At 57.8% G+C, this 26,948-nt stretch overlaps 1 protein-coding gene across 2 annotated transcripts; it reads left to right on the top strand.

The window, feature by feature from the left end:
* Positions 1 to 15,981: 15,981 nt before the first annotated feature.
* On the top strand, positions 15,982 to 26,482 carry LOC129533583 (ATP-sensitive inward rectifier potassium channel 12-like). 2 transcript variants are annotated; one of them, XM_055387111.2, is made up of 3 exons: positions 15,982 to 16,785; positions 20,580 to 20,864; positions 23,431 to 26,482. In XM_055387111.2, exons 2-3 carry the CDS (start codon positions 20,615 to 20,617, stop codon positions 24,786 to 24,788), a joined length of 1,608 nt encoding a protein of 535 aa, XP_055243086.2. In that variant the 5' UTR covers positions 15,982 to 16,785; positions 20,580 to 20,614; the 3' UTR covers positions 24,789 to 26,482. The 2 variants fall into 2 exon arrangements, with proteins under 2 accessions (XP_055243086.2, XP_055243087.2); XM_055387112.2 differs by lacking the exon at positions 20,580 to 20,864.
* The last annotated feature ends 466 nt before the right edge of the window (positions 26,483 to 26,948 follow it).

Genomic DNA, 26,948 nt, shown 5'->3' with positions numbered 1-26,948 from the left:
TTGGAGAGGGAAGCAATCATAAAAGGGACCCCAATGAAATGTCTCCCTAATGGACTGGGAAGTGTTCTTTGTTGAAGACATTGAACCAGACTAAGAAGCCTCTAGACTTCACAGGAACTGGGCAGACAGAGCAAGAGGGAGGACAGAGCAGAGGCCAATGCCACAGCACAATGCCACTATCACGGACATCTGGGAGAAAGTGCCAAATGGGTGACTTGGCAGGAAGGCCAGCGTTTGAGTGACAGACATGTTTGCCCCATCTTGTAGCCAGCTTCCTTCTCCATCCCAGTGTATAGCTGTGGGTAGATTTCTCAATGAGGGCAAAGGGTGAGAGGAGTGAGAACCATCTTCTTGAAGGTCTGTGGGCACAGTCCTGTGGGTGGACAATGAGCACCTGTGAGGCCTTTGTCCTTGGCTGGGGTGCGGTCGTCTTGATCCTAGCAAGGAGGCAACACAGGATTGGAAGGGTATTAAAACTCCTGCAAGACAGGCCGGAGGCATGAAGCCCCTTCACCGAAGCACAGCCATGGAGAACCCCTGCTATGCCAAAATTCAGGGACTGGATATCAAGACAACAGTGGAAATCACTGTGACGAGACAATCAGCTAGAGCCTCGTGGAGGCACATTGGCTAGGCCGACTAAAGCTCTGGTGCTGGAAGTCAGGCTGCTGCCCCTTGAAACAATGGCTACTGCGCGGTAGCAGAGGGGCTCCTGTTGCAGCCTCGGCAGCGACTGGATCCGAGGTCCAGTTTGCGGCGGTGTGGGAGAGGGTACCGCGGGTGTCCTGTCCTAGGGCCAAACCCCCAGGAGCCCTGTCGTCAGGACCTCCTTGAGCCAACTCCCACCAAGGGAGCGGGAGCTTCGGGACGCCTGCTGGATTCTTGGGACTCCCCTTCAGATCCAATCTGGGCCCCCTCTGAGTGAGATAGGATGGGCTCACCACATCTGGTGAGACAGGCAGGGCCTCGCTGCAGCACAGAATGATCCCATGGGTCTTACGGCGTGGTGTCAGTTGAAAATTCACTGATCCATAAGCCCTCTGCCTCCCTCCTCCTTTGAAAGAGCACTGGCCTGCCCGGCTTCTAAAAGCCCTGGGGCTCCGGAAGGCTGACCGCAATTTACAGGACACATGCAAACAGGAACAGGGGCGAACCCCAGGTGGAGACCATGCGATGACGCGTGGCACTGGCCCATCCCACAGCAGATGGCGTGAATGTGTGTTACCAGAGGAATGTGGGGCGAAGCCAAAACAAACGATGGTATCTAGGCATGTGCCCGGTGGAAGGGGGGAACAAGTGACATTTCCATCACAGCAATGAAAAATTAAAGAACACCTGTGAACCAGGAGGGGGCTTGTGACTGACCGGAGCCAAATTTTGAAATTCCTGCCAGAGGAGCAAAGAGGTTTCCGCAAAATTCAACCCACCGCCAAAGCTCCATCACTGAGGTAGCCCTCACACAATGTACCCTGCACCAATCCCCAGCCCCAGCACCAGCTGCAGCCCCAGACCCAGCCCCAGACCCAGCCCAGTCCCCTTGGTTCCCTGACATCCGTTACGGCTAAAAGATCCAGGGAGTCAGTCCACCCAGGAGCAGAGGAGAGGATGTCCCTCAAGAATGAGACAGGAAGTGCAGAGGAAATGCTACACCACCTGTCCTAGAAGACAAGGCCAGTCACGGTCACCTAGCACTCATTCTAGGCAATCCACCCACCCATGAGGGGAAACATGGAGAACAAGCAAGCTTTCCTGTCTGAGACACTTATGGGAGCAAAGAGCTCAACGGTCACGAGATCTGCCCAATCACGCAGAAACAGGTTTGCAGAGAGAAGCAATCATAACAGGGATCTCCAGGAAAAGTCTCCCTGACAGACTGGGAAGTCAAGCACTGGGAAGTCCCTGACGGACAGGGAAGACATGTGGCCAGAGCGAGAGGCATCTAGGCCAGGGGAGGCAGAGCAAGAGGGAGGACAGAGCAGAGGGAGGACAGAGCAAGAGGGAGGACAGAGCAGAGGCCGAAGCCCAGGCAGGATATAGCACCATGTCACTGCCACGGGCATAAGGGGAGGGGTTCCAAAAGGGTGGCTTGTCCAGAGAGGCCAGCATTCCAGTGACAGGGATTGTTGCCATCTCCCATTTCTGGCTTCCTCTTGCAGACTGTATCATGCTGTGGCTTCATTTCCCACAGAAGAGCAGTGAAAAGATAAAATCATCTTCTCTGACTTGGGTCCGCTCCTCCCCTGCGGGACAAAGAACTCCTGTGGGGCTCTTGTACTCGGCTGCAGTGTGTTCATCTTGATACTAGAAAAGAGCTGCTCAGGATGGGGAGGAGATTTCAATTGCTCCGGGACCGATGCATCTCCTCACGTGGGTCTGGTCTTCACAACAAAAAGCCCCTCCGCGGTGGCGAAAATGATTGACAACCGGCCTCATGAGCCAGGCAGAAATGCAGAAAAAGTCTCACCAAAGGCAGGCCTCCATGCGAGAAATCGCTTTGTGGCACACAGGGCATATTCGGCTGAAGACACACACGCACACGGACACAAACACACAAACTGACAGAGAGAGGGAAAGAAATACACAGAGACTGAGAGACAGAGAGAGAAGAGAGAACGGAAGACACACACACACACCCACACACAGACAGAAACACACACACAGTCATACAGCAGACGCATTGAAACACACACCAGCAGGCAACCGCTGAGGCTCTGGGGTTTGGCTCTCGACGAGAACGACCCTCGGGTGAGAGAGCAGCCAAGGGGCACGCAGGCCGACCTGTCCTCGACATCACAGCGGCACGACTTTTGGGGAGACTCACCCCAACACCGTCCGGGCAGGCCTGAGGCTGGGATGCCGTGCTGCTTCCCCCGGACTCCGCCTGGGGTTTCCTCCTCCTGGTCGGCCCTTTGTGACTTCTGGCATCCGGAGACGTTGCCGTCGATCCCGTGAAGAGGTCAGGCCGGAGCCTCAGCGCCCCGACACCCAAGCACTGCCAAGGAGGGCTCCTGCTGTGCCAAGCCTCAGGGACTGGTTTCTAAGACAAGCGTGGGAAGCACTGTGACCGGAGAAGCCGCTCGCGCCTCGCGCATGCGCATTGGCTGGGCCCACTGGCGCTGCACTCCAGGTAGTCAGGCTGCGTCCCCTTTAAATAACGCCACCGCTGCGCGGTGGCAAGGAGGCTCCTGCTGCAGGGGCGGTGGGGGCTGAATCCGGGGTCCAGTTTGGGGCGGCGTGGCAGAGGGGGCCGCGGGTGTCCTGTCCCAGGGCCCAGGAGTCCTGTCCTCAGGACCTCCTTGAGCCGACTTCCACCCAGGGAGGGGGAGCTTCAGGAAGCCTGCTGGGTTCTCGGGACTCCTCTTCAGATCCGATATAAATGCACTCTGAGTGAGATAGGATGGGCTCACCACATCTGGTGAGGCAGGCAGGGCCTCGCTGCAGCACAGAATGATCCCATAGGTCTCAAGGAGAAGTGTCAGGTGAAAATTCACTGATCCATCAGCCCTCTGCCTCCCTCCTCCTTTGAAAGAGCAGTGGCCTGTCCCGCTTCTAAAAGCCCTGGGGCTCCGGAAGGGCAACCGCAATTTACAGGACACCGGCAAACAGGAACAGGGGCGAAACCGAGGAGGAGACCATATGACCACGCGTGGCACTGGCGTATCCCACAACAGATGGTTTTCATGTGTGTCACCGGAGGCATATGGGGCGACGGCGAAACAAACGGTGGTGTCCAGGCATGCGCCGGTGGAAGGGGGGAACGAGTGACCTTTCCATCAATGCCAAGGAAAATCAAAGAACACCTGGGACGGGGGGGTCGGGGGCCTGTGCCTGACAAAAGGCACGTCTTCAAATGCCTACCAGAGGAGCAAAGAGGTTCTGCTCTCCACGCGAACGACCATGGGGTGAGAGAGCAGCCCAGGGGCACGCAGGGGGACCTGTCCTCGAGATCACGGCGGCACGATTTTGGGGAGACTCTCGCTAAGACCGTCCGCGCAGGCCTGGGGCCGGGATGCCGTGCTGCTTCCCATGGACTCCGTCTGGGGATTACTCATCCTGGTCGGCCCTTTGCGACTCGCGGCATCTGGAGACTTTGCCGTCGACCCGGTGGAGAGGTCAGGCCGCAGCCTCAGAGCCCTGACACCCAAGCACTGCCACAGAGGGCTCCTGCTGTGCCAAGCCTCAGGGACTGGTTTCTAAGACAACCGTGGGAAGCACTGTGACAGGAGAAGGGGCTCGCGCCCTGCGCATACGCATTGGCTGGGCCGACTCGCTGTGCTCCAGGCAGTCAGGCTGCGTCCCCTTCAAATAAAGACACGGCTGCGCGGCGGCAGGATCCGGGGTCCACTTTGGGGCTGCGTAGGAAAGGGGGCCGAGGGTGTCCTGCACCAGGGAAAAATCCCAAGGAGTTCTGTCCTCAGGACATCCTTGAGCTGACTTCCACCGAGGAAGGGGGAGCTTCAGGACGCCTGCTGTGTTCTCCGGACTCCCCTTCAGATCCGATTTTGGCCACCTCCAAGTGAGATAGGATGGGCCCACCATATCTGGTGAGGCAGGCAGGACCTCGCTGCAGCACAGAATGATCCCACAGGTCTCAAGCAGTACTGTCAGCGGAAAATTCACCGATCCATCAGTCCTCTTCTTCCCTCTTCCTTTGAAAGAGCAGTGGTCTGTCCCGCTTCTAAAAGCCCTGGGGCTCCGGAAGGCCGAGTGCGCTTTACAGGACACGTGCAAACAGGAAGAGGGGCGAATCCGAGGTGGAGACCATGTGACCACGCGTGGCACTGGCGTATCTCACAGCAGATGGTGTGAATTGTGTCACCGGAGGCATACGGGGCGACGGCAAAAAAAACGGTGGTGTCCAGGCGTGGTCCGGTGGAAGGGGGGTACGAGTGACCTTTTCATCAATATCAAGGAAAATCAAAGAACACCTGGGACCCGTGGGGTTGGGGGCCTGCGCCTGACCCAAGACACCTTTTCAAATGCCTACCAGAGGAGCAAAGAGGTTCTGCTTTCCACGAGAACCACCCTCGGGTGAGAGAGCAGCCCAGGGTCCCGCAGGCCAACCTCTCCTCGAGATCACGGTGACACGACTTTTGGGAAGACTCTCGCCAGCACCATCCGGGCAGGCCTGAGGCTGGGATGCCGCGCTGCTTCCCCCGTACTCCGCCTGGGCTTTCCTCCTCCTGGTCGGCCCTTTGCGACTCGCGGCATCTGGAGACTTTGCCGTCGACCCGGTGGAGAGGTCAGGCCGCAGCCTCAGAGCCCTGACACCCAAGCACTGCCACGGAGGGCTCCTGCTGTGCCAAGCCTCAGGGACTGGTTTCTAAGACAACCGTGGGAAGCACTGTGAAAGGAGAAGCGGCTCTCGCCTCGCGCATGCGCATTGGCTGGGCTGACTGGCGCTGCGCTCCAGGCAGTCAGGCTGCGTCCCCTTTAATTAACGCCACCGCTGCGTGGCGGCAGCGAGGCTCCTGCTGCAGCCGCGGCGGGGGCTGGATCCAGGGTCCAGTTTGGAGCGGCATGGGAGACGGGGCCACGAGTGTCCTGTCCCAGGGCCAAACCCCCAGAAGTCCTGTCCTCAGGAGCTCCTTGAGCCGACTTCCACCCAGGGAGAGGGAGCTTCAGGACGCCTGCTGTGTTCTGCGGACTCCCTTTCAGATCCAATTTTGGCCCCCTCCCAGTGAGATAGGGTGGGCTCACCACATCTGGTGAGGCAGGCAGGATCTCGCTGCAGCACAGAATGATCCCATACGTGTCAAGGCGTAGTGTCCGCTGAAAATTCACTGATCCATCAGCCCTCTGCTTCCCTCCTCCTTTGAAAGAGCCATGGCCTGTCCCGCTTCTAAAAGCCCTGGGGCTCCGGAGGGCCGACTGCGCTTTACAGGACACGTGCAAACAGGAAGAGGGGCGAATCCGAGGTGGAGACCATGTGACCACACGTGGTACTGGCGTATCTCACAGCAGATGGTGTGAATGTGTGTCACTGGAGGCATACGGGGCGACGGCAAAAAAAAACGGTGGTGTCCAGGCGTGGTCCGGTGGAAGGGGGGTACGAGTGACCTTTCCATCAATGTCAAGGAAAATCAAAGAACACCTGGGACCCGTGGGGTTGGGGGCCTGCGCCTGACCCAAGACACCTTTTCAAATGCCTACCAGAGGAGCAAAGAGTTTTTGCTCTCCACGAGAACCACCCTCGTGTGAGAGAGCAGCCTAGGGACACGCAGGCCGACCTGTCCTCGAGATCACGGCGGAGCGACTTTTGCAGAGACTCTGGCAAACACCCTCCGGGTAGTCCTGAGGCTAGGATGCCATGCCGCTTGCCCGGGACTCCGCCTGGGGCTTCCTCTTCCTGGTCCGCCGTTTGTGACTCGTGGCATCCTGTGACGTTGCCGTTGAGCCGGTGGAGAGGTCAGGCCGGAGCGTCAGAGCCCTGACACCCAAGCACTGCTACGGAGGGCTCCTGCTGTGCCAAGCCTCAGGGACTTGTTTCTAAGACAACCGTGGGAAGCACTGTGACAGGAGAAACCGCTCGCGCCTTGCGCGTGCACATTCGCTGGGCGACTCGCGCTGCGCTCCAGGCAGTCAGGCTGTGTCCCCTTTAAATAACGCCACCGCTGCGCGGCGGCAGCGTGGCTCCTGCTGCAGCCCCGGCCGCGGCTGGATCCGGGGTCCAGTCTGTCGTGGCGTGGGAGAGGGGGCCGCGGGTGTCCTGTCCCAGGGCCAAAGCCCCAGGAGTCCTGTCCTCAGGACTTCCTTGAGCCGACTTCCACCGAGGGAGGGGGAGCTTCAGGAGGCCTGCTGTGTTCTCAGGACTACCTTTGAGATCTGATTTTGGTCCCCTCCGTGTGAGATAGTATGGGGTCACCACATCTGGTGAGGCAGGCAGGGTCTCGCTGCAGCACAGAATGATCCCATAGGTCTCAAGGCGTGGTGTCAGCTGAAAATTCACTGATTCATCAGCCCTCTGCCTCCCTCCTCCTTTGAAAGAGCAGTGACCTTCCCCGCTTCTAGAAGCCCTGGGGCTGGGGATGGCCGACCGCGCTTTACAGGACACGTGCAAATAGGAACAGGGGCAAATCCGAGGTAGAGGCCATGTGACCACGCGTGGCACTGGCATATGTCACAGCAGATCGTGTGAATGTGTGTCACCGGAGGCATGTGGGGCGACGGTGAAACAAACGGTGGTGTCCAGGCATGTGCCATTGGAAGGGCGTACGAGTGACCTTTCCATCAATGCCAAGGAAAATCAAAGAACACCTGCCACCCGGCGGTTGGTGGGGCCTGTGCCTGACCCAAGCCACGTTTTCAAATGCCTGCCAGAGGAGCAAAGAGGTTTCTGCAAAATTCGTCCCACCCCTATCCTCCACCGCCCTGGTTGCCCTGATGCAACTTCCCCTGCACCCAGCCCCAACCCCAGCCCAAGCCCCAGTCGAGTCCCTTTGGTTCCCTGACATTGGTTTCAGCCAGAAGTTCAAGGGAGTCAATGCACCCAGGAGGAGAGGAGAGGATGTCCCTGAAGAATGAGACAGGAAGTGCAGAGGAAATGCGTCACCACCTGTCCTATAAGACAAGGCCGGTCACAGTTTCCTAGTGCTCATACTAGGCAATCCACCCACCCATGAGGGGAAACTTGGAGAAGAAGGAAGCTTCCCTGTCTGAGACAAGTGTGGAAGCCAAGAGCTCCAGGGTCATGAGACGTTCCCAATCAAGCAGAAACACATTTGGAGAGAGAAACAATCATGAGACGGATCTCCAGGAAGTGTCTCCCTGACGGACTGGGAAGCCATCTTCATTGAAGACATTTGGCCAGAGCGAGAGACATCCAGGCCCCTGAGAAACAGGGGAGGCAGAGCAAGAGGGAGGACAGAGCAGAGGCCAGAGCCCAGGTGGGATACAGCATCGTGCCACCGCCACGGGCATAAGGGGCGGTGAATTTCTATCCCACCTTTGCCATGGACTGGCTGCGTTTCCCTAGGCACGGCACTCATCCTAACTGATCCCCAGTTTCTTGCCTCTATCAAAAGAAACTAATGTGAATGGAAGTGGCATGTGTCACAGTGATGAGTGTTCCTGATGCACAGCAGTTGTGCACTTCCAGTTTACTGGGGTTGGAAAGCGTGTGTGGCAGTAAGAGGTCCGTGCAAGGCGGTATGGGGTCAGAACAGCCTCTGTGGGGCCCCGCTTGCTACCGTCTAGCTATGGAGAGCCTGAGTCTCCTCACTCTGAAATCAGGCCATGTAGAGCCACCTACTACCTAGTACTAGAGGGAGTGCAGGAAAAAGTGCAGCCAGTGCTTCCAGACCCTTCCATGTGGCCTGAAGGGCTCCCCACCCCACCTGGGTGGGCTGCACATGCAAAGGCCACCTGGGGGTGGGGAGCAAGCTCCTGGCCTCTGAGCGGCCTGCCCCCACCCTGTCCCCTTTCAGAGCTCATTTCCCTGCCCCTCCCTCCTGTCTCCTCACACCCTGCCTTGTGTCCTGGGCCGGGGACTCTGCTCTTGTTTCCAGCCCTGTTGACCCCCAGCTGGCCTCGATTCCCTCCTCCCGGGTGGTCACACAGTCCCTCCTGTAGCCGGAATCTCCTGTGTTTCTCCGGTTTCTCCTGGAATGTCTGTCTCCCTCCATCTGTGAGGAGCCGGGCACAGGGCTGACCACCCTTTTCATGCTACACCCTGCACAGAGCCTCAAATGGGTTTGGTGCTCAGGAAAGACTTGTTTATGGAATGAACGGGGAAGGAACAAGTGGCTGGATGGGTGGGCGAGGGGCCAGGCTGCCCTGTCCTTTCCCGACAAGTCCCTGGCCCTGAGCTGGCAGGTGCTCAGCCCTTCTCCCTCTGATCCAGCGTACTGAGCTGTTCGTGTGCTAGGGATGCCTTTGACATTCTCCTTCTCAGAATAACACTTTTGAATGCAAGAGAGAACCCATATAGGGCTACAGAGGAAACCAGAAGTAAGTGTTGCAGTACTTATCAAAACATTCTTTTAAAATGTGTGATCTAGTAATTAGCATGCTGTTGCCTACGAGCGCCTTAGCTAGCAAGACCTGGTGGCAGCCGTCCTACCGACTCCATGGGAGCAGGGAGGAGAGCTGTGCAGCTCCAGCGGTCTGCATTGCCATAGGGCCTGGGGTGAGCCCAGGCTCGGTGTGTCCAGCATACATTTCACAGAGAGGTTGAAGGCAGGGAAGTTGATGATTTTTCCCCCATCAAGTTCACAAAGCGCTGGCTTCTGTCCTTGGGCTCTGCGGCAGGACCTCCGGGAACCTGCTCCACTGTCTTGGGGACTGCAAAACCTGCCCCTGCTTTGCCCGGCCCCCTTGCCTTGCCCCCAGGGTCCTTGGGCAGCCCTCCTGGGGGTCTGGGGACCTGAGCTTTAGTTTCCCAGCCATGGTGGGGGAGAAGTGGTCAGGGTCAGCTGCATCCCCAGGCCCCCACACCTGGCTGTTGTGGGTGAAATGCCCAGGCCAGGCATTGTGAGTCCCCCAGCAAGGCCATAGAGCAGAGAGGATCTCCCATCACCCCCAGGCTCAGCTGGAACTCTCCTGCCGGCCTGGCAGAAAGCTGACATTTCCTGCCCTGTGGGCCAAACTCAGAGCTCAGCAGGGGTCAGAGAGTGACAGCCATGCTTTCTTCCTGCAGGGGCCACCCTGCTGTGAGCAGTTCATAAGGGAGGAAGGTGGAGACGCTCTGTTCCCAAGCTATGGGACCTCTCATTTGACAAATGGGGAAACTGAGGCCCAGAGGGGACAGGGAAGGGGCGGTCCCATGGTGAGCTGAAGCTGGAGTGGCCTTGGGTGGGCTGCAGTGCTGCCTGCCGTCTTGTGATTCAGACTTTAAGGACTCTAGAGCACTCTTGGGGCACAGGGACAGAATCCTAGTTCCCAATCCCTTAACTTCCCCCAGGGACCTGGTTCTGTGCTGAGGCCCCTCAACGCAGTCAGACCCAGGTTCTACCCTCAGGAGACCCTTGGCCTGGTGGACTCAGAAAGACCGGCTGCACCCAGCATGGTCTGATCCAGGACAGAGGGAAGCACAAGGGGTGGGGCTTGGAAAGGGGTGTTGAAGGATGCATAGGAGTTTGAGGGAGAATGGGGAAGAGAGGGCCTTGGGTAGTGTCTGGCATGCAGCTTCCTCTGAGCACCATCGATGAAGAGGTGCTCCCATCTGCCCAGTGTGCTGCGCGTCCTCGGCCAAGTCCCCTCCCTTTCTGAGCTGTGTGCTTCTGTCTCGCCATCCATCTGCTGTCCCTGCCTCCCTTTCCCCCACCTCCCTGGCACACTCACTTCAGCCCCGCTGCCCTCCCCTGGCCTCAGCCTCAAGGCCTTTGTGGCTACAGTTCCCACTTCAAGGAGTACCCTCTTCCCTCATTCTGTTCTCACTAGCTCTCCAGATGTCACCTACTCAGGCAGTCTTCCCTGACCTCTGGAATAGTCTCCACCCGTCTCTGGATTTACTCAAGTTCTTTTTTTTTCCTCAGCCTGTTTTTTTTGGTCTGTCTTGCCCCAGCAGCATGTGGGCCCCCAGGCATGATGTCAGCGCATAGTAGAGGCTGGGCAGACGCCGCTGAGCGTGTGAGTCAATGCTGAGTGTGATTCTGGCAGCAGTGCCAGGCCGTGGCGCGCTCACAGATCTGAACTGTAAATGGGGCCTGGGGCAGAGCAATAGGCTTTCTGGAAGGCCTACCCTATTTTCCTGGACTCTACATCTCTGAGGTCAGCCTCCTGCCCATGGTAGGGTGAACCCCAGAGCCCTGAGAGTCTGTCAGGCCCTCCCAGGGAATCTTCTGTACCTGAAATAAGGCCAGATTTACAAAATAAAAGAAGGAAGCTAAGAAAGCAACTGTAACGCGCTCCCCTACAGAGAGCAGACAGGTTATGGGGGGCTGAGGCCCTAATCCTGGCTGGCTCTTTGTGAAGAAATAAATGTACCCCTCAAGCTGAGGACTTCCTTGCTGGGAGCAAGGCAGGCCTGGAGGGCTCACTGAGGGGTTGGTGGCTGGATTACAGAGGGACTGAGGCAGGACACCTGGGTGCTAGGCCCAGCTCTGGCTCAGACTGGTGACCTTGGGCATGGCTCCTCTCTGTGCCTCATTTCCTCCTCTCAAAGAAGCTTGGGCCACCCCACCTGGGACTTCTGTGATGCAGTGAGCAGAAGCCAAGTACTGGGTCCTAGGGGCTCAAGAAACACGCTAGGAGTACTCACGGAGGAGCAAGGGACTTGGGGAAATCTTGGAAGGCTTCATGGAGGAGGCATCCTTCGGGCTTGGCGGATGCATTGCATTCTGAGAGGCAGAGAAAGGCATTTCATGGTGAGGGGCCAGCTCTGGCTGAGGCTCTGAGGTGTGGGACGTTCCAGAGACATTGGAAGCCCAACCCTAGCTCTCTGCTCATTCCTACTGTGTCCTTTTTTTCTTATTGATTCAGAAGAACTCTTTATATATTAAGCATGTGTCCTTTTTAAACAAACACATTATTTTTCTTTTCTTTTACTTACGATTGGTTTTGACAACATCATACATATTTTTATGTTGGCAAATTTCCCAGCCTTTCCTTTGGTGGTCTTTCTGGTCCCAGGATGCTTCTTGTGTCCTTACCTTGGGTCCTTGCTCTCCTGTGCACATGCTGGCTGCTCAGGACGTGTCTGAGACTCAAGTTAAGTTGAAGCTGGAAAATTTACAGCTGTATGAAAATCAGAAGCCAGGGTGCCTTTGCTGACCTGTGCCTCCCGCTGGGGTTCCTGCCCATCATTCCTTCTTGCTTGGAGTGGGGTCCAGCTGAGGCCCTAAAGGGGCCTGTGACTCTCTGCAGGGTGAGGCAGAGGCTCATAGCTGTGATGAAGGGAGAGGGTGGGGGGACAGGGAGTTCCCAGCTGGCCAGTCTCCATGTGTTCACTCATGGAAACCCCATTGCAACCTCATGAGATAGCTGCTATGATTAGTTCCATTTTATAGGTGAGAAAACTGCGGTTCAGAGAGGTTATGTGGCTTGCCCAAGGCCACACAGGAAGGGATGGAGACAGGATTTGAATTCATGCCTTGTTGCCCCAGAACTCTTATAGTTTCAAGCTCTCTTATGGCCCTTGGGCTCCCCATTGCCTTTGGGATCAAGTCTAGGCTCATTAATATGACATCCGAGGCCTCCTGGGGTGATGCCTCAGCCTCTGTGCCTGCACACGCTGAGCTTCCCTGATATGATGGTGGCAAGGCTGTGCCCATCTCTTCACACCTTCCCCACAAACCCCGAATAGTTTAGATCCTGGAATGGAGGGCTGGCAGGGCTTCTGTGGAGTAGCTGGGCCAGCCCCCTGGTTTGCACACAGTCAGGGTGGGTCTTGCCCAAGGCCCAGTGCCTGGAGAGTGAAGCTGGAATCTGCACCAAGACTGCAGGACTCTGGTGCTCTTAGCTGTGTCACTGTGCTATGGTTGGTCTCAGGCGGGGTTGTCTCCCCTGCTGCTCGCTGCTGCCTCCCCACTGGCAGATACTCCTCTAGGAAGCACCCCTCCTGCCACTGGGTTAGACACCTCCCCTGGGCGCCCGAGGGCCCAGCGTGTTGTGACTGCTGACTTCTCACCGTCTGCCCTGTGAGGCAGGGTGCCCCATGAAGGCAGGCGCCCAGTACTTCCTCTTCAAGTCCTCGGTGCCCAGTGAGGACTTGAAGAGGGAGACCCAGAGAGGGACAGAGCCCTGCCCCAGGTCACACAGCAAGTTGGGACAGAGCCAGGAGTCCTAGAAGGGCCCCAAGACCCTCCAGGTCTCCCCTGTTCCTAGGACTTAATGGAGCCCAGGGATGGGGCAGTGTCTGCGATGGCCACCCCAGCAGAGGGCACTACTGCAGGGCCTCTGTTCTCTGCTTCTCCCAGGGGCCTGGGGCCAAGGACACCCTCTCTCCCTCCTGCCCCCACCCTCTGTGAAGAAGGATGTTCTCAAGATAAAAATACCATCAGAAACATTCCCTGGTGTTTGGTGTGACTGTCGTCCACCCTGTGGGGCCAGAACCTTCTGACCTGGCCTCACCTCAGGGCTTAAGGGTGGACATTTGCCTTTTCTGGCAGCTTGGTGCAGCCTCTTCCTGGGGTCCATATGTCCAGCCCCCATCTTTACACCACAGAATGTGAGGGGTCAGTGTCACTCAAGGTTCCTGCGGCTTCCACTTTCTGAGCATCCTCTGTGGGCCGGGCGCATCCCGAGCATGGAACAGCGAGGCAGATCCTGCCCTTGTGCGTTTTGTGGCTCCTTGCGGGCCAGGGGGGCTTCTGAGGACATCCAGCAGGCCACAGGGAGGCTTGGGCACAGCCAGCTTTCCGTCCTGTTGGGAAGCCTGTTTCTGCTTTCAGTGCCCACGTGGTGTCAGGAACGCCCATCACAGTGAACGCCTGCAGGACCCACACTGCTGCATAGTCTCTGTGGGACAGATACTGAAGCCAGGGCTTGGCTTACCCTCGTGACAGTCTCCCGAGGTGTGTGGGGTCTCCTCATTTTGCAGATGGGGAGTTTCAGGCCCCAGTGAGCTGGGGGGCTGCCAGGCCTCTCCAGGGAGGGTGACAGCTGCCACCTCCCAGAGACCCACTGGGGCAAGGCCCAGTGCCCGGACTGCAGCTTCGTCACCACCTTCAATTTCATGGCACATCCTCTGAGAGGCCTGGCAGGCGTCACCAGCCTCGTTTTTCAGGGGAAGCTGAGCCTCAGGAAGGGGAAGTGCCTTGCCCTGTTCCGTGGGGGATTTCAGCCCCAGCCTCAGCCCAGGCCCTGCCCTCCCCTGCGGGATGCTGTGGGCTAGCCTGGCCTGTTGGCCCTCAGTCGTGGTCATGAGGAAGCACTGCCCCTGCAGCCCACCTCCCCATCCAGGATTGTGACCATAACCCCGGGAAGCATTTGTGGGACTTGGCGGGGTAAGCTCACATGGCGGCTGCTGTGGCCCCTGCAGGTGGCGGGAGCTCTGGCCAGGGCATCTGGAAGGCTGGCTCCTGTTTGCAGGGTGCTGCCCTGCCCTGTGACTTCAGGCAAGTCGCTTCTCTGCTCCACTTCTCAGTACCCCTGTGTGGAATAGAGCCAATTTTGCCTTCCTCCTAGATAAGAACAAATCCAGCTGGATTTGTGGTCTGGGGAATGCCCCTTCCAGGTAGTAGGGAGTGAGGAACGAGGTTGGGAGAGCCTGGTGCAAGCCAGGTGACCAGCAGGACATGGATAGGGGCTGCTGCCCACACTTCTGGCCCCCACCCCTGCTTGGCTTCCCATGGCCCTGTGGCAATATCCGACCTTCGCTGCTCAGAGTTCCAGCTCCAGGTGACTGGGCAGGTGACTTAGCTTCTCTCAGCCTCAGTTTTCCTGTCTGTCCAGAGGGGAGAATTGTCCCTCCTCCAAGGCAGGGCTGTGAGCATCGGGATGACTGCAGCCAGCTGCCAAGCATGCAGGGCCAAGCACAGTGTTGGCTCACTCGGGGAAGGGTGTGGACCCAAGTCCCTGCCGTGGAGGTCCCCAGCTGTGTGATGTTGGCTTGTGACAGAACCTCTCTGAACCTCTGCAGCTGTCCATCCATCCACCCATCCATCTCTGAACCTCTGTGTCCCCATCAGTTTTGAGGGTGGAATGGCTGAGAGAGGCAAAGTGTAGGCCTGTGGCTTCTGCTCCCAGAATGATGAGGGATGGGGAAGCAGGGGCTGGGGATTGGGGGACTTGGAGGGTGAAGAGGGACTGAAGGGCCACTAGAGACCAGGCAGGCCATCCCATTTCAGAACAAGCTGAGAGAGGGGAAGTGACTCACTCAAGGTCACACAGCTTATGAGGGGCAGAGCTGGGATTTGAATCTAGGTCTGTGTGCCTCTAAACCACTGTCACCTGTCCCAGGAGGCTGATGAGGTGGGGGTGACTCACCAACAGTTGCCTTAATTCCAGCCAGAAAAACCAGTGTGACAAACCAGCCTTGGCTGTAACCTTGGAAAGGGCAGGCCCCATGAACTCCCTGGCTGGGAGGTGCGGAGGTGAGAAGCATGTCAGGTGGCTCACTGTGGAGATCCTCAGAGCCCCTTCCCACCAACCTCTTCTCTGATTCTCACGGCACACTGGATAGGAAGGCAGGGGGACCCCTTTGACAGGCGGGGAAATTGCATCTTTGGGATTGCAGGGACCATGTAGGATGTATGTGTACCCAAGGCAAATCTCTGGCAAATTACTGATGTGTGCCCATCCATGTAGTTAGCCATGTGCCCACCTGCTCATCCATCTAGTCATCTATCCTACTCACCCAAACACCCTATCCATCCATCTACCCACTCATCACCCACCCTCACACCCATCCACCCATCCATCTATCCATCTACCCACCCATCCATCCACCCATCCACCCATCCATCTATCCATCTACCCACCCATCCACCCACCCATCCATTCATCCATCTATCCATCCATCCACCCTTCCATCCCTCTATCCATTCATTTCTCTACCCACCCATCCCACCCATACACTCATCCACCTGTCCATCTATCCACCCATCCACTCATCCACTCATTCACTCCACCCATCCATCACCCAACATTCCATCCATCCATCCATCCATGCACCCATCACCCATTCATCCATTAATCTGTTCATCCACCCACTCAACCATATACCCACCCATCCACCCAGCCATCCCTCTATCCATTCACTTCTTCACTCACCCATCCACTCATTCACTCACCCATCCATCCACCCAATCATCTGCCCATCCATCCATCCCATTCGTCTATCCATCCATCCACCCACCCATTACCCATCCATCCACCCATTCACCCATCTATCCCTCCATTCATTCATCTACCCATCCACTCAGTCACCCACCCATCTACCCTTCTGTTCATCCATCCATCCAATCATCTACTTTCACACTTATCCATCCATCTATCCAACCATCCATCCATCCATCCATCCATCCATCCTATTACCCATTCATCCACTCATCCATTCACCCATTCATCCACTCATCCATCCTCTCCTCCATACAGCCATCCACCCTCACACCCAACCACTCATTCACCCATCCATCCATCCACCCACCCATGTATTCATTCATCCATCTACCCACTCATCCATTTATCCATCCACCTACCCATTCATCCCTGCATTCATTTATCCACCCACCCATCCATCATCCATCCATCCATCCATCCATCCATCCATCCATCCATCCATCCACCCATTCATTCATCCACCCACCCAGCTATTCACAACTGGCTCCAAGGTTGGCGTTGGGAAGGTTCTGCAGGTGGTGGCTGGGAGTACAGGCTGAGGGCCTGAATTCCTTCGTGACAGTGGGAGAATTACCACATTAACTACTTCTCTGGAATAGTAACAATAATAGTTCCAACCTTGTGGAATTGTGAGGATTATGTGAGATGATGTATGTAAAATGCCTACTATAGTGTCTGGCATGCAATGGGCACTCAATAATTGTCAGCTGTCATTTTTCTCTGACACCCCATCTTGTTCTGCTCTTCTCTGGTTCTGGATGGTTGCTATGCTGTGAAGGTGTGGGGCATCAAAGGTGCAGGCCAGAGGCCCTTCCACCTCCTGTGGGGCCCTGGGGAAGTGAGCAGAAATGTGGGTTCATGTGGTTATGTCTTACTTGTGAGCCCCTCTGAGAAGAGCAGCACCGCCTGCAGTAACTTGGCTTTACTCTTTTAACTTTAGGATGTTCTAGTGACTGGATCCTTTCCAGCTGGTGCCTGGGAAATGGCAGCCACTACTAATTCAGCCTTGAAGACAGTACCGTGCCCACTCAGCACCATTACGTAGAAGACAGAACTCAAGAGGTAAGAGTGAAGTCATTGACATGCTCTTGTGCATCTAGGCATTCCTTCCACCAGACTCTCATCTGTACATCCTTCACCCCTCCACCCACCATGCCATCCTTTCATCACCCATTCCCCCACCCATTTATCTGCTCAGCCTTCCATCCACCCACCCATGCCTCCAACCCCTCCATCCATCCCCTCGCCCATCCGTTCCTCACCCATTCCCCCACCCATTCATCTGCTCAACCATCCATCCACCCATCCTTCCACCCACCTAGCCAGTCCATCTATCTGGTCACCTCTATCGTCCACCCACCCATCTGTCAACCCGATTTATCCACCCATCTGCCCGACCACCCACCTGTTGATTCAATCACTGTTCCACCCCTCTCCTCATCCATCCCATTCAGCTGCTTAGTCCTTCACCCTTCATCTGGCTGGAGTGCATTTCCTGGGTGCCCCTCTTTGCTATACCTGCATCAGCCTCTCTAGGCCTCTGAGCTTGGTCAGAGATGGGGCCTGGGCAAGATCAACTCTCACACAAGGTGGGAAGTAGCTTCTGGCCTGAACGGGAAAAGCACAGTGCTAGAGGATCCTAAAGGGGGCCAGGGGAGGAGGAGGAGGTGGAGGAGGCGGAGGAGAAGGCGGCTCAGTATTGTGGGGAAGAAGAAGGAGGAGGAAGAGGAGGAGGAGACTTGGCGTTGTGGGGCATCCAGGAGGGGAGGCCAGGGTTCAAGAGCCTTTGCTGTGGAGAGGCTACTGGAGACCCTATGAGGAAGGCCCAGGAGACAAAGGTTCCAGCGCAAGTAGTTTCCTGGGAGGTGATCCCAGGAAATAAGGAAATGAGGTGAGAAAGAGAAGGAAGTGATAAAGGGCATGTCATTGATACAGTTACTGCTGGGGCACTGGAGCCAACTCCCGCTGGGGAGGCCAGGGAAGCAGTGCCCCTCCCAGGGGCATCTTGCTGGGGCCCAGCCACCTGCTCCCATCAGTCACTGACTGAAAGCTGTCCTGGCAGCATCAGCTCCTCAGCCTGCCCTCTGAATGGGCAGAGCGTGCCCATGGCTAGAGAGAGCTTTTGGGCAGAGAGACACTGTGGTTGGTGTAGGAATTGAGACAGGTGGGCCTGAGGTGGTAAGGGCCTAGGATATCAGTGGGGCGCCCACCACCCCATGCCCTGCACACAGTGATGTGTTGCTGCTGCCTCTCTCCTCGGGCCTAGCCTGCATTTGGCATAGGAAGCCGTCATGGCATTGGACCCAAATGTTTGAGGGCCATGGGTTAGCTTGGTGGACAGAGGTCAGCTGCGTCTCTGGTGGGGAAGTTTGGCCTGGAAAGGGGATTGGGTGTAAGAGGTCATCATCTTCTTCCCAGATTATGAGACATAGGAATGCCACCCACCACTCTCCCTCTCCCCTCCACACCAGCCTGGGTTCTCCCCCATCCAGCCAAGCTTCCTCACTGCCCCCACGGTGCCCAGCACATCTTTGCCTCCCACTCCCGGCTCTGGCAGTGTTCCCCCAGGAGTGCCCCTCCTGGCTGCCTGTGCCCAGCCTAGCCTTGATGTGGTCCTATACCCTGGGCAGGGCCTGGCATGAGGGAGAGCCCCTAACCCTGCAGCCAGCCCTGCCTCTCACACCCTATGTGATGGAGCAAGAGCACCACTGGCTCAGAGCCTCAGTCTCCCCACCTGCAAAGAAAGGGCTGGGCTTTCCAGGCCCCAGTGCTGCATCTGATGAATGGTGCCTGGATTAGGAAAGATTCTGAGCTGCCCTGGATGCAGTGGATGAAGCTCTGTGGCTGAGGAATGGTGCTTGCCTGGGCGAGGCTGGAGCAGGCACCTTGGGCAGGGAGGTGTGCGCCAGCCTTCCCTGCATTGAGTGATCTCTGAGGCGTCTTCCAACGGTGAGGCTTGATCATGAGGTAGAGTGCCCCATCTCCGAATGAGGGTGAGTGGCCGTGGGTCGGAGTGCTGGTGAGGGCCCTTGAACCTGTGCTTTTGAGTGCCGATTTGCGGCAGTCTACATCTCATCACCACCTGGGATTGCAGGGGCTTGGGACCAAAAGGATTGCAGTGCCACGCACACAGTCAGGCCTCAGGTCTTGGTGTTGTGGGGCACTGGTTTCACCCCTACAGCCCAGCCTGGAAGCTTCACTCCTGAAAGGCTGTGTAACCCTCACAGTGACTCAACCTTCCTAGGCTTCCGTCTGCTCATCTGGAAAATGGGCATAATAATCACAGTGTGATGGAAGGGATTAAATGAATCAGTTTATTAAAGCTCTTAGAAGAGCACGTGGCAGGTAGTAAGCACTTGATAGATACTGAGTGCTGTGTTCGTGCCTCGTGAGGCGCCCCAGCTAGCTGAACAGTCTCTGCATGAGGGATGGGGGCTGTTGGCACCTCCCCCTCCGAGTCCCTATGTCTTACCCTGGGTGATGCAGGCCCCTGCACTCTCCCTTCCGGTCAGTGCTTTCTTGGTGTCTGGGAATGTGGGTCCAGGCCTTGCCCTGGGCTCCTCCCGGATGTCACCAAAACCTGAGAAGCCCAGGGCCTCAGGGCAGTGGGCATGGGGCATCCAGTTCCATCCGGAAGCACCTCCCGGTGACTCCTGGACCCCACCCTTAGGTCACGTGGCAGCTGCCGTCTGGCATCCTCTCTAAAAGCTCCCAGCCCAGGCCCTGGTCTGTTCTTCAAGTGGACTGGTCGCTGGGAGGCTGCGTCTGTAGGCACTGTGGCCAGCAGGAAAGCAGGGATCTCCGGGGGTCTGCCGGGCCCACGCTCTCTCCCCACTGCCTGCTCTCTCCCTGCTGGGTTTGCTTCACTGCCCCTTGGTGTTGAAACCGCCTTGTCTAGCTCAGGTAGTGTACCCCAGCGCCCCTCTCCCATTCTCCTCCCGGCGACCCTGGGACCCTGGCAGGCCAACCTGGGTGTCTGCGGAAAACGGTCCTAACTTTAGTAGTGAGCACCTTGTCTTGGCCCTTGAATTGCTTTGTGACCTGGGACAAGTCTCTTTTTCTCTTTTGGACTTGGTTCTCCCATCTGTGAAATGGGGAGCCAGCCTTCTTGCTTGCTAAGGCCTCTTCCAGCAAAACAGTTTCTCTGATTTCATGTCTTGTCTGATTTCACCGTATGCACCCCATTGAGCAAGAGCCAAAAAGGCCTGTGTGTCCCTGTTGGAGGATATTGTCCTATATTTCTTAAATTGCGACCTTGAAGGCCGCATGGTTGTGTAACTTCTTGCCACACCTGTGTTTACGCAGGAGTGTTCTTGTGACATTGTCTAGCTTGTGGTGCTAGGGTTTCTATGCCAGGGTCCCCTTTTGGGTCTGTCTTTGTGGTGCTGTATTCACCAAGTGCCCAGTGAGGGGGCTCCCAGCACCCCTGGGGAGGGTCTCTCTCTCTCTCTCACACACACACACACACACACGGCAGAGCAGGGCTGTGTGAGGCTGAGGACTGACATTCTGGGCTCCAACTCTCTCTTCTGCTCAGTTTCCAGGGGTCCTGGGACAGGCGTCTTTGTCAGTTTTTGGCTCTGAGAAATGAGGGAGTGGGGCATGAACTTGACCTTGTTGATGCTCTCTGTGTGGTAAAACCATGCAGAGAGGAACGTCAACAGAAGTGGGGGTTTCCAAGCCTGTATGACACCATCTGGGCAGGTCTGGGGTGCCCAGCCCTGGCAGAGATGCCAGGAGCTGTGGCAGCACCCTCACCAGTCTGGTAGCTGGCCAGTTTCGAGGCCGCCAGCTGCTGGGAGCACATGCAGACCGGGCTCTCTGGCCTTTAATTCTTGTGATTCTGTTCCTTGCAGGCTTTGAGCTGCTCGGAGCAGGGGCTGGAGCAGCCATGACCCGCTGGAAGTCCCTCAAGGCCCCTGGGCCACACAAATCCAGCCCCTGTCAGCTGGTGGCCTCACGCCGGCGTCTGAGTGCCCCGGCCCTGGCTGCCTCCTTCTGGAGGGTCCAGGAATCTGGGGCTGAGCCCCCTTCCCAGCACAGCCTCAGGGGTCCCCCCTGCCGCCGGCTCCCTACCTCCAGGCCCAGGCAGAAGCAGTGTCCACCATTCCGGCCCTGCGTCCCAGCTCCTCAGCGTCATGGTGAGGTGGTCAGCCGCAGCGGTGTTGGGGGAGGACGGCAGAGTAAGGAAAGGCATCCCTGCAGAGCTTGGGGGCCCATGGTGGGGGACGGCACTAGAGGTGGTTTAAAACTCAACTCTCCTGCTTAATGGCTGTGTGGCCTGGGGGGAGTCACTTAACTTCTCTGAACCTGGATGGTGGCTGCACCCCCAGGTTGTTGAGAGGATGATCTGAGGGCAGCTGTTGATGGGTCTGTCCCCCAAGGCGCCCAGGACCCCGCCTGCTCTCCCTGTGTCTCTCAGGCGGCAGTTGCTGTGTGCTGCTCGGACTGGCCGGCTGGGGGCTGAGCAACCGGGCAGCCCCTGGGAGTGTTCCACAGCCTGGCCGGGCAGGCGGCTCCACCATCACCTGTTGCTCAGGTGTTTGGAGCAGAGGTCAGAGGCCGCGCCCGCTCCGAGGCCCAGACTAGTGTGGACGTGGCCAGAAGCTGGGTCACACAGACCGGGGCTGAATCCTGGCATTGCTGCCTCCTGCCTATGGGACTGGGACAAGTCCATTCTGGCTTCTGGGCCTCCAGGTCCTTGTTTGTAAAGCAGGGTGGCCCACCCCTCCCTGGAGGGCTTGAGAGGCCTGCAGAAGGCTGTGTGCAGCGCCCGGTCCACAGTGGTGCCAGCCCCCCAGGATGTTCTCTTGGGGCCTCAGTGTCTTCGTAACTGAGAAACGTGGCTGCAGGTGTGGAAGGGACAAGGCTTTGTCTAGCTCTGAGGTTATGGTGTGACTGGACTGGGACTGGGGGTGCTGGGTCCCTGTGGGCGGGGAGGGGTGGGCCTGTCCAGCTCCTCCGTGCGGGGCTAATGCTGGAAGGCCCAGGTCTCCCTGCTTCCAGCCTAGCCCAGCCAAGGCAGGCTGCCATCCAGATGTGGCTGTGGGCCAGGCGGTGCCAAGCCCCTAGCTTGCAGATGCCCTAGCCTGTCACTGACAGGCCAGTGTGGGGCCTTTAGTGGGGGCAGCACAGCCTGTGTGTCCCGGGGGTGGGCACGTCAGTGGCTGAGAGCAGGCCTTGTTCTGGCTGGCATGGATGCCCTGCTGCGGGGCCTGTCTTGGGGTGCCTGAATGTGCAGTAGCCTGGCCTGGAGCCAGGTGCTGCCTGCAGTGAGCTGAGGGTGGTGCTGGGAACAGGTGACACCCCTGAGCACTGCCCAGGTGCCAGGGTAGCAGCCTTGCAATCTTCCTTAGAGATGCGGGAAGCAGGGGCTGGGGAGGGCCCTCGGCTGAGGTCAGCCAGGGAGCAGCCCATGTCTGGGTGCCAGATCTTACCCTCTTTGGCACTGCTGTTGACCAAGAAGCTGCAAGCATGGCATGTGGGTGGACACTGTAGAGTGGGGCATGTGGGTGTCAGGAGGGTGGTGGGACCCAGCTTGGGGTGTTCAAAGTGGGTGGCGACAGGGGTGGCAGGCCGCATTCTAGGCTCTGGGAAGGACAACAAGAAGCAAAAGAGAAAACGTCTCACGCCTGTAATCCCAGCACTTCAGGAGGCCGAGGCAGGTGGATCACCTGAGGTCAAGAGTTTGAGACCAGCCTGGCCAACATGGTGAAACCCCGTCTCTACTTAAAATACAAAAGTTAGCTGGATGTGGTGGCGGGCACCTATAATCCCAGCTGCTCAGGAAGCTGAGGCAGGAGAATCGCTTGAACCCAGGAGGCGGAGATGGCAGTGAGCTGAAATCGTGCCATTGCATTCCAGCCTAGGTGACGAGAGGAAGATTCTGTCTAAAAAAGAAAAAAAAAGGAAAAAGAAAAGAAAAAAAGAAAATGTGCTACCCTTAGGGAGTGGTGGTCTCGGGGTTGGGTTGATGGTTGAGTGCCCCGGCTACGTTACTGTTATTGCTGCCGCCATTGTGCCCTTAGAAAGGGCAGTGCTGTGGATATAGCAGGGATGGGACACGGGTCTTCCTGGGGCACAAGGAGGCCTCTGGTGCCAAGGTGGCGAGGCAGTGGCAGGATGTCTTGTGGGAGGGTGTCCAGGGTGGGTTTGAGGGACAGCCTGGGGCCAGGGGCTGTGGCCGGAAGGGGAGTCCGCTGGAGGAGGCTGGGAGGTGAGGTCCGAGGGGTCAGGAGCTTCCCTGTGCAGGTCCTGCATGTCCTGGGGGGCCTCTGGCATTGAGCAGGGGAGGGATAGGCACAGACTCAGCTTCCACAGGCCCTCTGTGGCTGCCATGGAGACTGGGGGGCCATGGGCAGAGGCAGAGAGGCTGGCAAGTTGTGCCCCGAACTGGCTGGGCAGGCACTGGTAGATTCAGGCCTTGAGGGTGGGAGAAGGGTCGGATCCTAAACAGACTCTTCAGAGCCCTCAGTGTGGGAGTGAGGTGTGGAGCTGAGGTTTTTGGCTGGAGCTGCTGGGGGCCCGAAGGGGGTGGCCACTCGCACTGGGAAGGCAGAGTGGGGAGCTGGCATAGGCAAGACCAGAGCACGATCGTGGGTCAATCAGGGTGGAAGCGTCCTCCAGTCATGTCTGGGGGCCCTGGGATGGGGGTAGAGGAGCCCAGAGCCACCAGCCCAGCCAGACATGCTGTCCTCTCTGTTGCAGGAGCTGCCCTGCCTGGAGCTAGCCTGGGGGCGAGCCAGGGTCCCCCAACCCCTGGGATGACCGCGGCCAGCCGGGCCAACCCCTACAGCATCGTGTCATCGGAGGAGGACGGGCTGCACCTGGTCACCATGTCGGGCGCCAACGGCTTCGGCAACGGCAAGGTGCACACGCGGCGCAGGTGCCGCAACCGCTTCGTCAAGAAGAATGGCCAGTGCAACATTGAGTTCGCCAACATGGACGAGAAGTCACAGCGCTACCTGGCTGACATGTTCACCACCTGTGTGGACATCCGCTGGCGCTACATGCTGCTCATCTTCTCGCTGGCCTTCCTTGCCTCCTGGCTGCTGTTCGGCATCATCTTCTGGGTCATCGCGGTGGCACACGGTGACCTGGAGCCGGCTGAGGGCCGCGGCCGCACACCCTGTGTGATGCAGGTGCACGGCTTCATGGCGGCCTTCCTCTTCTCCATCGAGACGCAGACCACCATCGGCTACGGGCTGCGCTGTGTGACGGAGGAGTGCCCGGTGGCCGTCTTCATGGTGGTGGCCCAGTCCATCGTGGGCTGCATCATCGACTCCTTCATGATTGGTGCCATCATGGCCAAGATGGCAAGGCCCAAGAAGCGGGCACAGACGCTGCTGTTCAGCCACAACGCCGTGGTGGCCCTGCGTGACGGCAAGCTCTGCCTCATGTGGCGTGTGGGCAACCTGCGCAAGAGCCACATTGTGGAGGCCCATGTGCGCGCGCAGCTCATCAAGCTGCGGGTCACCGAGGAGGGCGAGTACATCCCGCTGGACCAGATCGACATCAATGTGGGCTTCGACAAGGGCCTGGACCGCATCTTTCTGGTGTCGCCCATCACCATCCTGCATGAGATTGACGAGGCCAGCCCACTCTTCGGCATCAGCCGGCAGGACCTGGAGACGGACGACTTTGAGATCGTGGTCATCCTGGAAGGCATGGTGGAGGCCACAGCCATGACCACCCAGGCCCGCAGCTCCTACCTGGCCAATGAGATCCTGTGGGGTCACCGCTTTGAGCCCGTGCTCTTCGAGGAGAAGAACCAGTACAAGATTGACTACTCGCACTTCCACAAAACCTATGAGGTGCCCTCTACGCCCCGCTGCAGCGCGAAGGATCTGGTAGAGAACAAGTTCCTGCTGCCCAGCGCCAACTCCTTCTGCTACGAGAACGAGCTGGCCTTCCTGAGCCGTGACGAGGAGGATGAGGCGGACGGAGACCAGGACGGCCGAAGCCGGGACAGCCTCAGCCCCCAGGCCAGGCATGACTTTGACAGACTCCAAGCTGGCGGCGGGGTCCTGGAGCAGCGGCCCTACAGACGGGGGTCAGAGATCTGAGCCAACCTTGGCCGACATGCAGCATCCCCCCTGGCCGGGGAGAGGCCCCGCGGTCGCTCAGGGGCCCCGGGTTTGAGCAGAACGGGCCCAGTGCCCTGGGTTGCAGACTCAGTAGCGTTTTAGTCGTTTTATGTTTCTTTGCAACGGCCTCAGAAGGTTGGCCGGAGAGGGGGCAGCCAGAGCGGCAGCCCCCGGCCTCAGAGGCTATCACAGGCTCAGGGCAAAGAAGTAGCCTCCTGGGGGGCCAGGCCACGGGGGCCAGGGCTTCTGCCTGAAGATGGAGCTGCAGCCTGCGGGGAAGCAGCTCAGCTCGATGGTGGGCCCAGCCTCTGCTGTCCAAGGCTGGCTAGCTGCGGTGCTCCTTGCTGGTTTTTAACTTGGGGAGAAACACCGGGTTTCAGCTTTCTCGACCTTAGCTTGGGTGAGACTGTTTACAAAAAAAAAAAAAAAAAAAAAAAAATTACCATGCAATTGAAAAAAATTATTTTAATTCATAGGGGGCAAAAAGAACAATTAGAATTCCATGGGTCTGCCAGGATGCAGCAGCTGGCTGGAGGCTCCAGAGGGTTCCCCGAGGTGGGACCGGCTTCTCCCCGTGTGTGTGGGCACTGCAGTCCCTGGGCAAGCAGGGTGCTCTGGGGCCGCACTTTGTCGAGCTCACGAGCCAGCTAGGCTCTGTTTGTGATAGAAAAATCAAGACCATGTTAATGATCGTAATAAAAGCTTTCTGCTGTCTTTGGGGTGCTGGGTGGGTCTGGGAAGAAACTGGTTTGAGCTTTTAGAGTTTGCCTTTGTACCTTAGAGATGTGTCTCAGGGCCAGGCATGGGACTTGCCATCGAGGGTTCCTCCTCCCACCCTTGATTTTCCTGTTTTGCTTCTTTCTCCATTTCTGTCCAGGCCTCTGCCCAATTCCACAGTGAGGGGTGGTTAGGAGCCATAGGCCGGGATGGCTCCTTGGGAAGGGAAGTCGGGATCCCAGGCTAGGAGGAAGCTGGCAGCCGCGTCCCCACTGGGCCCACAGTGTGAGTCGTGCCTTAGAGACTCCGGGTTGTCCTGTTCTTTCTGGGCTTGCTCATCTCCCCCCAACCCTGTCCCACCCCACCCCTCCCATACCTCCACTGCTGAAGTTCCTCCAGCCCCTCTGTCTGCCTTGTGAAGGTGGCAGGGGCCAGGTTTGCCTGACATAGGACCACATCCTGTCCCTCCCTCACCTGGAGCAGCACAGCGGAGTTCAGGCAGGGCACAGCCAGGCCCTGGTCAGCGCTGAATGGCAGAGGAAAGATCTTAGGAAAGGAGAGGAATCACCACCCCCTCCTGCCAACTGGGATGACCGGAGGTGAGCGTGTGCGTCCGGCTCATGTGTAGGAGGCTGTGTGTGTGCCCATGTGAACCCACGTACTTGAGTGTGTGTCTGTGTGCAGCCTATGCCTGCTGCTCAGAGCATGGTGGCCACCCCCTGAGCCTCTGCTGGTGCTGTGCTGCCCGGTCCCCACCCAGAGGGTCCTGGGGGGTGGGGAGGAGCCACCGTTGGGAGGCCCCTGTACGGGGTGTCTGCCCTGCGTGAGGTCATAGAATGTCAAATTATTTTAAATGGTGAAACTGGAGAATTTTCATGTTATTTTCAATACATAGCAGTATCTAAAGACGTAGGCGATGAGACTAGACCACATTAAATGCATTTTGATCTCTTTGAGGTCCCCTGTGTCGAGATGTGTTTTCTGAAGTTCCCCTGCATGGCTCCACAGCGTGCTGGGCGTCCGCCCGGCTTCCTCAGCCTCTGCCTTGGGTGGGGGTTTCCTGGGGCTTCCTCATGGGTGAGGGTGGGGCATGGTGGCAGCTGTTGGGAGACGGAACAGAACTCGGCCTCCTCGCAGCTCCCAGTGGTCTCCAGCAAGCGCACAGGGCTTGTCCCATGATGTCACCTCTCCCAGGTGGCAGGACCAAGCCTCCTGCCTTCCCTTCCTTCTGCAAGGATGTGCTGGGTGCCTGCTGTTGCAGCAGTGCCCTCCCCAGCTGGGGGAGGCTGACCTGAGACAGGCAACTCCTTTCCCAGGAGGGGAAGCCCTGCTCCAGCTTGTAGCAGGCAGCGGCTGAGGAAGAGTTTCAGAGCGTGCCAGTGTCTCCACTGAGGTGACGAGACAAGCCTGGAGTGGGGTGAG

Source organism: Gorilla gorilla, chromosome 4 (genome assembly GCF_029281585.2).
Source record: "Gorilla gorilla gorilla isolate KB3781 chromosome 4, NHGRI_mGorGor1-v2.1_pri, whole genome shotgun sequence".
NCBI lineage: Eukaryota > Metazoa > Chordata > Mammalia > Primates > Hominidae > Gorilla > Gorilla gorilla.
Note: the sequence above shows the minus strand (reverse complement) of the source record. Positions and strands in the feature narration are given on the sequence as shown.

Excerpts from the sequence above, each read along its gene's own strand:
- LOC129533583 (XM_055387111.2), top strand. The coding sequence starts at position 20,615 with ATGACCCGCTGGAAGTCCCTCAAGGCCCCTGGGCCACACAAATCCAGC. Across the intron at positions 20,865-23,430 it reads CCCAGCTCCTCAGCGTCATG|GAGCTGCCCTGCCTGGAGCT; the intron begins GTGAGGTGGTCA and ends TCTCTGTTGCAG.